The sequence below is a fragment of the Myotis nattereri genome (genome assembly GCF_964212035.1).
Source record: "Myotis nattereri genome assembly, chromosome: 5".
In the NCBI taxonomy this organism is placed as follows: domain Eukaryota; kingdom Metazoa; phylum Chordata; class Mammalia; order Chiroptera; family Vespertilionidae; genus Myotis; species Myotis nattereri.
The window spans coordinates 107,665,930-107,678,514 of NC_138080.1; the positions used below are offsets into that span (position 1 = coordinate 107,665,930).

Here is a 12,585-nt window from a genome sequence, read left to right on the forward strand (position 1 = left end):
GTCCCCGACAGGAAGTGCGGAGACAGGCAGGCTCCTGGGTGGGTGACAGCTCAGCCCCTGGGCTGAGGACCCAGCTGGTCACAGCCTGCGAGCGGGGCTGCCAGACCTGAGGGTCATTGTGGGTGTCAGTCGGCTACCCAGCAGGCCCAGCCAAGTCCATCGTAAGGAGAGGGACCGTTTCCGCCTTGTTTCTTTTTCTAGGAAGGAAGACACCTTTCCAGGAAGAACCCTGCAATCTGCCCTCAGGCTCCCTGGCCAGACCTGGGTTACACGCCCCTCCTCAAATCAGAGACCAGGAAAAAGGGGCCACCTTGCCTGGTTTCAGCATTTAAGACTCACTCCCTGGTGGTGCCCTCCCCCGGGAGTGCACATCTGTATGAACCAGAATCAGGGCTCTTTTTTAAATATATATATTTTTTTATTGATTCTTTACAGAGAGGAAGGGAGAGGAATAGAGAGTTAGAAAACATCGATGAGAGACAAACATCGATCAGCTGCCTCCTGCACGCCCCCTACTGGGGATGTGCCCACAACCAAGGTACATACCATTGACTGGAATTGAACCTGGGACCCTTGAGTCCGCAGGCTGACGCTCTATGCACTGAGGCAAACCGGTCAGGGCCAGAATCAGGGCTCTTTACAAGGACGAGGGGGTATGGTCCTGTTTAGGGGCAGATACAGCCCCGCATGGCCACACCCTGCACCACCGTGGGCAGCAGGGAGTAAACCGGGTGACCAATCCTTCCCCCCAAAATATCTAGATCCCATTTTATGGTTTAAAACCAAGGGCTGACATTTGAAAGTTACATTTTGTAGAAAAGAAAACAATTTTTTAATATTTGTTTAAAACTACCAGCCACCCTAGCACTTAATTTAATTACAGAAACAGCTAGTTACTGCTTTAATGAACCCTCACATTATCAAATTGTGGCTTTAAAAAGAACCTCTAGAATGTAAAATAATAAATGCAACCCAGATGTTCACTGAAAAATGAAAACAAGATTGTTTTTACTTCATAGCAACCAAATAGGTCAACCCATTTCCTCCTCCTGAGAATTCTCAGAGGACCACAAACTCCACGCGGAGAGCATGTGTTTCATATGTATCTGTCCACACAAGAAGGAAACTGCCGTCCAAAACAAACGGAGAACATGACATGTTCCCATGGAAGCGGGTCTGAGGCTGCAGCCAGGCCCTGCCTGCACGGTGCCAGACATCTGGATGAAGACTGGAAAAGAAATCGCTAATTACCCAGATATTGGGAAATACTTCTCCATCATCATTAAAATGTCCAGTTTTTATAGCAAGCTGCTGTTTTTATAGATCAATTACAGGACTAAGCTTTTCAAGAAGAGGAGGCAGTAATTAAAAATAGCTCGGCCGAGGGTTTCCAATGGGCTGACTGTCCCGTCCGAGCAGGGGTCCCGGTGTCTTACCGAGAACACGTCAGCTCGAAGTAAATCTGCTCGTCGGAAGTAAGCTACAAACCCTTCCTGGCCAACCCGTGGGACTCAGGTGAGCCTTTTCTAAGATTCACGTAATGCTGAGAGATACTTACAAAAGCAAACAAGCGCGTGCTGAACTGCCTGCAGCCAAACCGTAAGACACTGCAGAGTCGCATGCCCACTCCATTCCGTCTACCGGGCATGGCACTGACTATAAAAAGTGTACAAGCTTAACTCCAAAGGTCAGGACGGGGACCATGTATTTTCTTCTCTTAATCTTCACCTGAGGACATGCTGAGGGGGAACAGCCATCAGTTGCCTTCCTTGCACCTTACGCTTCCCAACTGGCAATCAAACCCACAAGCCAGGCATGTGCCCTGACTGGGAATTTGCAACCCTTCGGCACACAGGATGGTGCTCAACCCACTGAGCACTCAGGCCAGGCAGACACATGTATTCTCTACTCTCACCTACATGAGTTACTATTTTCCCCCAATTGCAAAGTCTTTTTAAACAGCTTTTAGGAAACTTTGGTAAAACCTATTTTTTCACTTCATTTCACTTCAGAAGTGTCAATAGTCCTGCTTCCCAAAGGCTCTGCCAGTAACTCCCTCAAACTAAGCTCTCTCTCCCGGCGTTATTCACCCGAGTGTGTGTGCCGGCAACGTGGCTGCTCTAACTCACCTGATGGGAAGCAGGCTGGCCTCCACCAGAAGATTCGCTGAGAAACGTGTGGCTCCCTTTTCCCCTCTCAGTCCCCACAGCGCTGGCTTCGTTACCTCTCCTCTTAACCAACTCCCACGAAGGGCCATGGCACATGCTTTTGTCCGGCCAGGAGCAATCTCCTTAGCCCACTGTGGCCAAGCCTGCCTTCTCTACACCTTTCACCAAACTGGACGGTTTTTAAAAAAAAATATGTTTTATTGATTTCAGAGAGGAAGGGAACGGAGAGAGAGATAATCATTGATCAGCTGCCTCCTGTATGGTCTTCGCTGGGGATGATCGAGCCCCCAGTCGGGCATGTGCCCTGACCGGGAATCGAACCACGACTTTCTAGTTCATAGGTCAATGCTCAACCACTGAGCCACGCCGGTTGGGCCAAACTGGTTTTTCCAAGTCACCAAATCCAGGAGACACTATCCTCATTTCCCTCCGCCTCTCGAGGACATTCAGCAGAGCCGGCCACTACCTTTCCCTAAAACACTCCCGCTCCCTGAACACCGGCAATACCGCACAGACCTCCCGGTCTCCTCCACACACCGCGACCGTTTCTCCACCTCCTTCGCTGGGTTGTCCTCAGTCCCGGGGTTTTTCTCCTGCCCCTCAACTCTCCCCACCACGCGATCTCATTCATCCCTCCCCGTGACTTAAGAGTCGTCTCCATGTTCATCTCCTACCCAGACGCGTCTTCTAAGCCGCGGGCCCACACGCAGCAACTGCCTCCCTGCCAGCCCCACCGGGATCGCTCCCGGGCACGTCCAACCTTGAAGGCCAGAAGCGAACTCCTGGGACCCACTTCTGGTAACAGCTGACGGGCTTGCTGCAGACCAGTCCCTCCGCCAAGGACAACGGAAAGAGCCGAACAAATTACAAGCAGTAACTGCCTGAGGCATCGGAGCGCTACCCACGCAGCCAGGACTCAGGAGCCCCACAACCTGAGCCACCTTTGCCCTCGACACATTTGCCGACTCACAGCGGAAACTGAGAGGTCAAAAGCTAAGCAGAAACAAGTGGCTGAGAATCTGAGCAGGAGGCCGAATCTCCCGCAGTCTTAGGGGGCTGGGGGGGCAAGAATTAGAGCTGGGGGGCTGCCAAGTAGAAGAGGGCCTGGAAACACCCTGGCTATGAGCGAGGCTCACCGGAGAGCTAGACCCTCGGAGAAGGGTAAACCAGAGTAACCCGATCCTCACAACCTTACAGTGATATTTCCCTCCTTAACTGCCTGCCAGAAGGCTCTCTGAGGGAAGAGAGCCAGAGTCTCAAATTCTCTCTTCACATTGTCACACACATTGTGACAATTTAATTAAAGTTAACAGGCGCCCGGCCAGTGCTGCTCAGTAGTTGAGCACTGACCCATGAACCAAGAGGTCACTGGTTCAATTCCCAGTCAGGGCACATGCCCGGGGTTTCAGGCTCGATGCCCAGGTTGCAGTTTCTCCCTCATCGCTGTTTTTATCTCTCTTTCCCTCTCCCTTCCTCTCTCCCTAAAATAAATTTTAAAAACATTAAAAAAAAAAAAAAGAAGCTTAACAGGGAATCTAAAATCAAGATAATATGAATGAAAACCAAGGGTAAAATAGATAATGGAATATGTATCAGACAGACTTACAATAATGGTAATTAAAGTTGTCAAGATGAAATTTTTTAGCAGAAAAGAATTAGGAGAACTGAAAATGACAATAAGTGAAATTAAGAACTGAATCGACAGGTTTAACAGCAGATTAGATAGAGCTAAAGAGAAAATTAATACACTGGAATATAGGTCAGAAGAAAATACACAGAGTGGAGAATGGAGAGATGGAGACAGGAGTCTGAGAGACATACAGGACATGATGAGAGAGAGTCCAAGAAGGAGAACAGATAAGGAAAGTAGCGAAAGGAGAGATAATGACCAAGGATACTCCAAGTCTAATGTACGAGCAAGTCTTGTCATGGTGCTGCCCAAAGCAAGAACCACCACCAGTCAACCCCAAGCAGCACAGACTCAAAGAAAACCACACCTGGACGCGTCACAGTAACACGGCTGAAAACCAAAGGCAAAGCAGCCAGAGACACAACGCCCTCAAAAGAACAAGGCAGCCCGGCCGGTTTAGCTCAGTGGACAGAGCTCCAGCCCGCGGACTGAAGGGCCCTGCATTCGATTCCGGTTCAGGGCAAGCATCCTGGTTGCAGGTTCCCCCACCCTGGTCTGGGCACGTGCCAGAGGCAACCAATCGATGTCTCTCTTTCACATCGATGTTTCTCTCTGTCTCTCCCTCCCCCTTCCACTCTCTCTAAAAAATCAATGGAAAAATATCTTCGAGTGAGGATTAACCAAAAAAATAAAAGTTGCTTCTAAAACGAAAAAAAGAACAAGATATACAGCTGATTTCTCAACAGAAACAACGGAAGCCAGAAGCCAAAGAAATGACATGTCAGAGCACCTACAACTGTACACCCAGTGACAATATCCTTTAAAGTGCGGGCAAAATAATGACATCTTGACAAGAAACACAAATGGACCCTCCGAATGGCGTTCTCTCCATCGCTAAGCAGCAGCACCGCCAACACAGACGCACAGCCAGAAACCTAGACATGGATTCCCACAGTTCCTTCACCTCCAACCTCCAAGCTGTCGCGTCCATTTGATTCTCCAAAAATACATCTCGTGGCTCGTAAGGCAATGCAAATTAAAACGGCACATGGCTCTCACGCGCAGGCAAGCGCCAAGAGCCGATTAGCATGCTGAGGGCTCCCAGGGAGGAAGCAATCTGTCCGTATCTAGGGAAACCGAGAGCAAACCTGGAACCCGCACCCGCGATGCTAGAGACACGCTGGAGACGAGCTTTCGCGCCTCCGCAAAAGGAAGCGAGGCTGAGGGCCCACCTTACGGTTTGTAACAACAGCACGTGATCAACACTAAAGGCCAGCCCAGGGCGAGGTCAACAGAACGTCACAGTGGTTGAAAGAAGACACAGGGGCTACCACTCTCAGCTGCACCCCAGCCCCTGCTTCCTCACTGGTGCCCCCGTCCTCTCATCCCTCCTCCAACCCCCTGTCCGCTCCGTAGCCAGGAAGGCTCTTCTTTGAGGCTCTGTGCACAGGGGCTACGAATACGGCCCCTGAAGCCCAAATGCCTGGGTCCGAATCGCAGCTCCACCCCTGCAGGCTGGGAAAGTTGAAGCAAGTCACTCAGCTTCCCCACGCCTCCGGGCTCCACTCTTTCCTGTAAATATTAAGAACCTAAGAGGGTTGCTTTGAAGAATGAGCAGGTTAACTCTGTAAAGCACACAGGGCAGAAACCAGCACAGAGCAGGATGTAAGTATTAGCTACGGTCACTGAATCTCCCGCGGAAGACCCTTCCCTTCTCACTGAAGCCACCTGAGGTGGCCCCGGGCCTGTCCCCACCGCCCCCCCCCCCTTCATTCTCTGCTCAGGCCACAAAGCTCCAAGCCTCTGGGCACACTCAGCTCCCTCCAGCCCAGTACCTGCCCTCTGCCCGGTCACTATACCCTTCAGGTTGCATCTGAGAGGCTTCCCCCACCAGGCCTTCCCTGGCCACCTGGCTGTGCCTACACTTCTCCTGCCCCCCATGCCCCACCCACCCTCACTCTCCCCTCAGCCCCTCACAGATTCCCTTCAACACACTCTGCATAATTTGCATCCGTTTTACATATCCCTTTCTGTCTGTCTCCCACCTAAACAGAAGCTCCATGCACAGGGGCAATTCACCCGCCCTGTTCACAATGCCCCCTCCAGCCGAGCACAGGACCGCGTGGGTGGGGGTGCTGTCAATGCTCGCTGAGTACGTAAACACTCCAGGAAAGAACGCGCTCAGCGCTCTCACGGCGCCTGCCAGTCACCGCGAACGCTCCAAGGAATGACGGTTATTCATGCCCTGTGCACAGTCTGGAAACACAAGCCCTGTCGTTATCACTTTCCACATGTTAAAGGGTGTTTTCTTACCAGTTACTGCTGCTCCGTGAAACGGTTTGCCCACTTGGGGAAAAGTAAAGGCAGACTTCAACTTCTTTCTATTTCAAAAAAATTTAAAGCACAGAGCGAGAAGTTTCCTCTGCACCCACACTCCCACCTGCCCAGTTCCCATCACCCTCCCCAGCAAGTAACCCTGTTATTAGTTCCTTGTATAGCCTTCCTGAGAATTTGCATCCACTTCCCCCCCCCCCTCTCTCTCTCTCTCTCTCTCTCTCTCTCTCTCTCACACACACACACACACACACACACACACACACACACGGAAATGGTAGCACACACTGGACATTTTCCCACACTTGGCTTCTGTAACTTTCTAATGAATCCATACGGAGCCCCTGGCTCCTTTCCACAAGCTCCCCACTTCGCTCCCCACCTGTGCGCGGAAGGGTTATCCGGCCAGTGTCCTGAGGGGCCCTCCAGTCACTTCCCACCGCTTCCTGTCACCAACAAGGCAGGGAACCATCTCGTACCTGTGGTATCTCACACATGCACACGTACACCTGCAGGTTAAATTCCTAGACCTGGCTTGGCTGGGTCAAAGGATTTATACGTCTGTCGCTTTAAAAGCTGCTGTCCGATGCCCCTTTATTGATGGGATTCACCCACAGAAACACAATTCCTCTGAGCAGCTGGAATAAGGGAATGTCATACAAAGAATTGGTTGCGCACATGACGGGGAAGCTGGGAAGTGAAACCGGAAATGGTAAGGAATGCACACATGAGCAAGAGCTGGACGCCGCGACCACCGCTAAGTTGGAGGGCCAAAGGGAGGAGGTATTTTCAAAGCTCAGGGCCTCGGTCAACTGGCCCGCACGAGCTGGAGCCAAAGGAGACCGAGCAAAGGAGAGGCACTGAGGCAGAACCGAGGCGAGAACCTGGGTTCTCCCTCCTCCTGCCAACCTCCCACCCGAGGCCCCACCGGCCAAGCCCACCCCAAGCCAGCGGGCCCACGGGTTTGGGAAATGCTGCCTGCGGGGCCAGGCCCTCCCCAGGGGGAGGCAGGCAGTGGATCCGAGCCAACAGGACCGGGCTGGCGCTGCCTCCTTAAGAGCCGGAACTAATTTACACCCCCATGGCCAACAGATGCTTTCAGACGTGGGGGTTGTCGCTTGCCTGACAGGTGAAACCCGGGACCCCCACCTTGTGGTAATGTATTTTATTGAGAGAGGCTGAGCATCTTTTCGCGTGAGACACAGACTTAATCCTCATCTACACAGACCGGCCGGGGCGGGGGGGGGGGGGGGGGGGGTTCGGGGATGAGGAGAAAGCCAGCAAAGTCCTTCACCTCCTCTGCCACAGATGGTCCATTCAGGAACATCAATCAGACAGATTCCCAAACTGAGCACCATGATGCTGGCAACGAGCCGAACCGGCCAGTCACCTGCCAAGTAGAGACACATCTCAAGAACCGTTTTAGAAAAACTGAATGGCAACCAAGCCCCAAAGGAACCAGCCATACCTTAACTGCACCCTGCACGCACTGTAAGCAACAATGTGTTCTTGTAATCTCATCCCCCCCACTTCCTCCTTGGCACTGCCTTCCAACCATTCATGCCACCCTCCCCTCTCCTTATCTCACACTGAGAGAACAAATAATAATACCCTGGACCAAATTTAAATTATGAAAACAGCAAGTAGGAGTCATTTTTAAAAAGTCTTTTTAACACAACCAGCACATTAGCAAAAAGAGCTTTTAAGCTATCTGTCGCCCCGGCTGTAGCTGTTTGAATAGATTATTTACCCCGTCTTGTAAACAACCCGAGACTGACTTCCCGTATACAGGGCTGTGCGATTACTCTGAAATATACCCCCCAAAAAAGTGATGTTTTACAACTGCCGGCAAATGACTTTGTGGCCTTTCCGAAGGCCATACTTTATTTTCTAAAACATGAATTTCATTTTTTGTTTTTAACGTATTTTTTTTATTTTGTTTTATTGCTTAAAATATTACAAAGAGTAGTACATATGTTTCCTTTTTATTTTCCCCCTTGACCTTCCCCCGACCTCCCCTACGCCCCAGTGGCTTGTGTCCATTGGTTATGCTTACATGCATGCATACAAGTCCTTTGGTTGATCTCTTACCCCCAACCCCTAAAACATGAATTTTAAAGCAAAGCATTATTTTTGGAAATATAAATAGTAGTAATAACTAAAGAAATGTAAAGATGTTAATTTCAAACTCTCCAGTAATCAAGTTATATATGAGCACACCTAATGCATACAATCATCACTTATTCAAAACCTACTTATCCTACGATTGCCAAACATATTTTTAAGTGTCTTCCGTAATGCAAGGAAAAAAGATCTTAATAAACCGTATCAGTAAAGGTTCAATGTTGTTTTCCAGGCCCTAGCATGCTGCCTGGCATCTTAGTAGACATTCATTCTCGACTGTTCCATGAGCAGGATTAAGTCATACATTTAAATAATCAGACCCTTTTCCTACTGCAGGGAACATTTTTTATAAGTTCTTTCGTTCAAATTTCAAAGTAATACACATCATTCAGAAACCTGAGTACACAAATTAAGTAAATAAAACACAGTATCACTATTTTTACACTGTTTAGACCAGCCGTGGGCAAACTACGACCCGCGGGCCGGATCCGGCCCGTTTGAAATGAATAAAACTAAAAAAAAAAAAAAGACCGTACCCTTTTATGTAATGATGTTTACTTTGAATTTATATTAGTTCACACAAACACTCCATCCATGCTTTTGTTCCAGCCCTCCGGTCCAGTTTAAGAACCCATTGTGGCCCTCGAGTCAGAAAGTTTGCCCACCCCTGGTTTAGACCATGATATATAGAACTGCTTTGTTTTTTAATGGTTGTAAAACAATTCATCCAATAAACTTCCCACAGTCTACCTCACCCGTCTCCTACTGGGCACTGCTGCTTCCAATTTTCTACTATTAGAGTGCAATGCACATCTTCCCACGTGAAGTCTTTCTTCTGAATTTCAAGATTGTATTCCCAGGAGAGATAGGAACCGCCCCAAGAAAGTCTTAAGACTTTGGATACTTTTAACACCATCCTTTATTATAGTACTAAAGGCCTGTAAACTGCTGGGCCCACTGGCTTCCTTTTCTAAATCTTTACACCTACTTTTACTTTCAAGCCTTCTGCATTCCTTCACTCGAAGAGTCAGAAACATACATCTCCCAAACAAAACTGCCAACAGGGTACAGAGTCTACCAGTATAACATGGTAATAGCGTGTAACTGTGTATGGTGATGGTGCCAGCTGGGCACTAGGATGACCAAGGGGGTCACACTTCGTAAATTACATAACTGCCTAACCCCTATGCTGTACACCGGAAACAAATACAAAACACTGAATGCCAACTGTAATTGAAAAATAAAAATTTGGGGGGGAAAGGTACATCATGTTTTGTTTTGTTTTTTCAAATATATTTTATTGATTTTTTACAGAGAGGAAGGGAGAGGGATAGAGAGTCAGAAACATCGATGAGAGAGAAACATCGACCAGCTGCCTCCTGCACACCCCCCACTGGGGATGTGCCCGCAACCAAGGTACATGCCCTTGACCGGAATCGAATCTGGGACCCTTCAGTCCACAGGCTGAAGCTCTAGCCACTGAGCCCAACCCGCCAGGGCGGTACATCATGTTTTTAAACTTGGAAATGGGTGAAATGTTTTTATTTTGAAATCCAGATTCCCCAAAGGATATTTCACCACCCGGGTCACACACGTCTCAGCCTTTTTCAAGCCAAGACTGACTGACGAGTGTCCACAGTTCCTAAGATTGAGCACATAAACAAAAATAAAACTTTGTATAATTTTTTTTTAAAAAAAGATAAATTAAAAAAAAAAGATGTTTGTCAAACATCACAAAACTTTTCTTAAATATATAAATAGAAGTAAAAGTCACCCATAACACACACCACCACCCCCAAAAAGTCACCAAGCCAGCTGGCCACTTGGCCTCAAACGCCCATCGCTTCCCTATTCCCGCTGCTGGTCTTCATTTTCTCACCAGGGGCAGCCGCGGGGAGCCGTGCTGCACCCCGACTCCGAGCGCCCCAGGCTCGGGCTGCAGACGGGCCGCCTGGCGGGAGGGTTGCCAGGGGGCGCCTTCCCGGGGCGCCTTCTTTCCCCGAACAGCAGCCCCGCGGGGCCACTCGCTACCCCGGCTCCGGCCGCGCCGCCAGCCCCCTCCCGCCCGCCGGGCCGCGTGCTGCCGGGCGCCGACCCACCGGAGCGGCGCGGGGGCTCTGAAAGCACCTGGACCGGCCGCTCCGCCCGGAGCCGTCCGGGCTGCCGACTGGCACCGGCAGCTGCTCGCCGGAGCCTGTAATTAAGGTTTTTTTGTTTTGTTTTTTCAAAACGCTCCCTATGACAAGGGGTTCCGGCGGTTCGGTCGGTCAGCAGAAAGGAGGGCTTGAGTCAAAACACAGAGATCCTCCACTCCGGGTCCCCCCGGAAACTGCGGGCGAAGTGGGGGGGATCCTGTGCTTCCCAAACCAAGGACCCCCACCCCCCGGCGCGCTATCCTTCTTACAGGCGTAACTCGCAACCCCACACGCCGGTCATCTGTGTCCACTGAGTGATTCCCGACAGACGCGGCTCCCGCAGCGGCAGGGACCGGGCGGCGGGCGGCTCCTGAGGTTTCGCGAACTCGGCCGCGGGTCCCGTTTCCGAAAACGCGTGCGCTCCCGCGGCCCCTCCTCGCCGGAGCGACCTCCCCGGCCACTTCGGACCCAACACCGAGGAAACCGTCCCGACACCCCACCCTCTTCCCGCGCCCGCGCCCGCGCCCCTGGCACCCGAGGGTCCCCAATTCAAAACTTTCCCCTGCTCACCCTCCCGGGGGCTCCCCATTCCCACCGCTGGGAACGGCGTTGAGGGCGCTCCCGCGGCCGGGCTCCGGAGGGCGTGGACGCCCTTGGTGACAAGAGGCGGGGAAGGTCGCCCCCAAGGCGCCCGGCCCCCGGAGAGAGACCCCCGAGCCCGGCCAGAGACCCCGAGCTGCTCACACCGGCTCGGCGGCGACCCCGCCCGTCCCTCCCCGAAGCCCCCGGACCCTCGACTCGATCGCCGGGCCCGGCGCGCCGCGGGCCTGGGCGATCGCCAGCCGGCACCGGCGCTGCCGGGACCCCGTCTCCCCGGGCGCTCCAGGACCCTCGACCCCCGACCTCGGACCCGCGCGTCCGCGAGCCCCACCCCAGGCCGCCAGCCCGGCCGGCCACACCTCCGACACTCACCGCCGCCCTCCCCGCCGCCGCCGCCGCCTTCGTCCATCTTGAGGCCGCTCCCGCTGCCGGCGAGCCCGGAGCCGGCGCGCGAGGGGCCGCGGGCGGGGGCGCCGCGGGTGCAGAGCGCGCGGGCGGCCGGGCGGCTCCAGCAGCGCGCGGGCCGGGTCGCCGCCGGACTCCTCCCGCCGGGCGGGGCGCTCGCGCTGGGCGCCGCCGTCACGTGACGCGCAGGCCCCGCCCCCGGTCGCGGTGGGCGGGGCCTGCGCCGCGCGGCCACGCCCTGCCCTCTGGGTGCCGGCCGGGCGACGCTGGGACGCGCCCCCTGAAGGCCAGCCGCGCGCGCGGGGACACCTGCCCGGCCCCCGCCGGGGCGCAGCCTGGGGGCGGCCGTGGGGTCCGGACACGGGGACGCTCACTCTACAAAACCCGCGGCGAGGGCTCCTCCTCGCACGTGCGCTCAGGAGAAAAGGTCTAGACGCGCACGTCTTCCAAAGTCAGGCCTTCCTCCTGCGACTCCGAGACGTTTTCAGGGAAATTCCAGCCTTTCGGCTATGGCATGTGATGGAGGCGCTCCTTTGCTTTCAAGTGGGCCCAGGGGAGGCTCTGGAATGAGCGTCATCATGAGGTCCCCATCCGGCGCCCTGGGCCCACCCTGGGCGGCTCCGCAGGCACTGGCCAGTGTGGCCTCGGATGCCCTTGCAGTTTCCCTCCGGCTCCCTGGGCAGCTGCCAGCTGCCCTGGATTGTGGTGCAGAGGAGCTCTGAATTCAGCTTCCCGTGCGCACAGCCGGGGTCCTTGGCGCAGGCCTCCTGGACAGAAGGCCTGGGCTGGCCCCCGCCCCCGCCCCCCCCCGCCCCCCCCCCCGCCCCCCGTCTTCTGTGAATCACCTTTTCACTGCCCAGCTCGCCTCCAGTAACCCCTCGGAAGCAGCAGCCAGTGCGCCCTCCCTCCCGAGCCTTTTTGTTCTTTCTGCTTGAACTAAATCGCATTAAAGAAAAGAAAACATCGTAATGGGGGAGTTAATTCATCTCTAACATAATTTTCCAGCAACTGTTTCATATTTACAAAATGGCCCATGGAGTGGAAGGATCCTGCTGTCATTCATCAAAGTGGACAGTTTTCACCTTTCTGCTGGAGGCTGTGGGATGATTCCAAAGAACTCAGCCTCCTGATATCTCAGGAATTACACGACCCAGCTTCTGAAACCACCTCGCACACTTCTGCGTGCAGA

At 53.1% G+C, this 12,585-nt stretch overlaps 1 protein-coding gene across 1 annotated transcript in view; it reads right to left on the reverse strand.

Annotated features, from left to right (window-relative positions):
* Positions 1-11,400, reverse strand: part of CYTH3 (cytohesin 3) — a gene marked incomplete at its 5' end in the record, with an annotated part of 52,413 nt that extends 41,013 nt beyond the window's left edge. Inside the window, one exon of the mRNA XM_081092968.1 lies at positions 11,364-11,400. Coding sequence (XP_080949094.1) covers positions 11,364-11,400 — 37 coding nt within the window. The remainder of the gene's footprint in view (positions 1-11,363) is intronic.
* Positions 11,401-12,585: the final 1,185 nt, after the last annotated feature.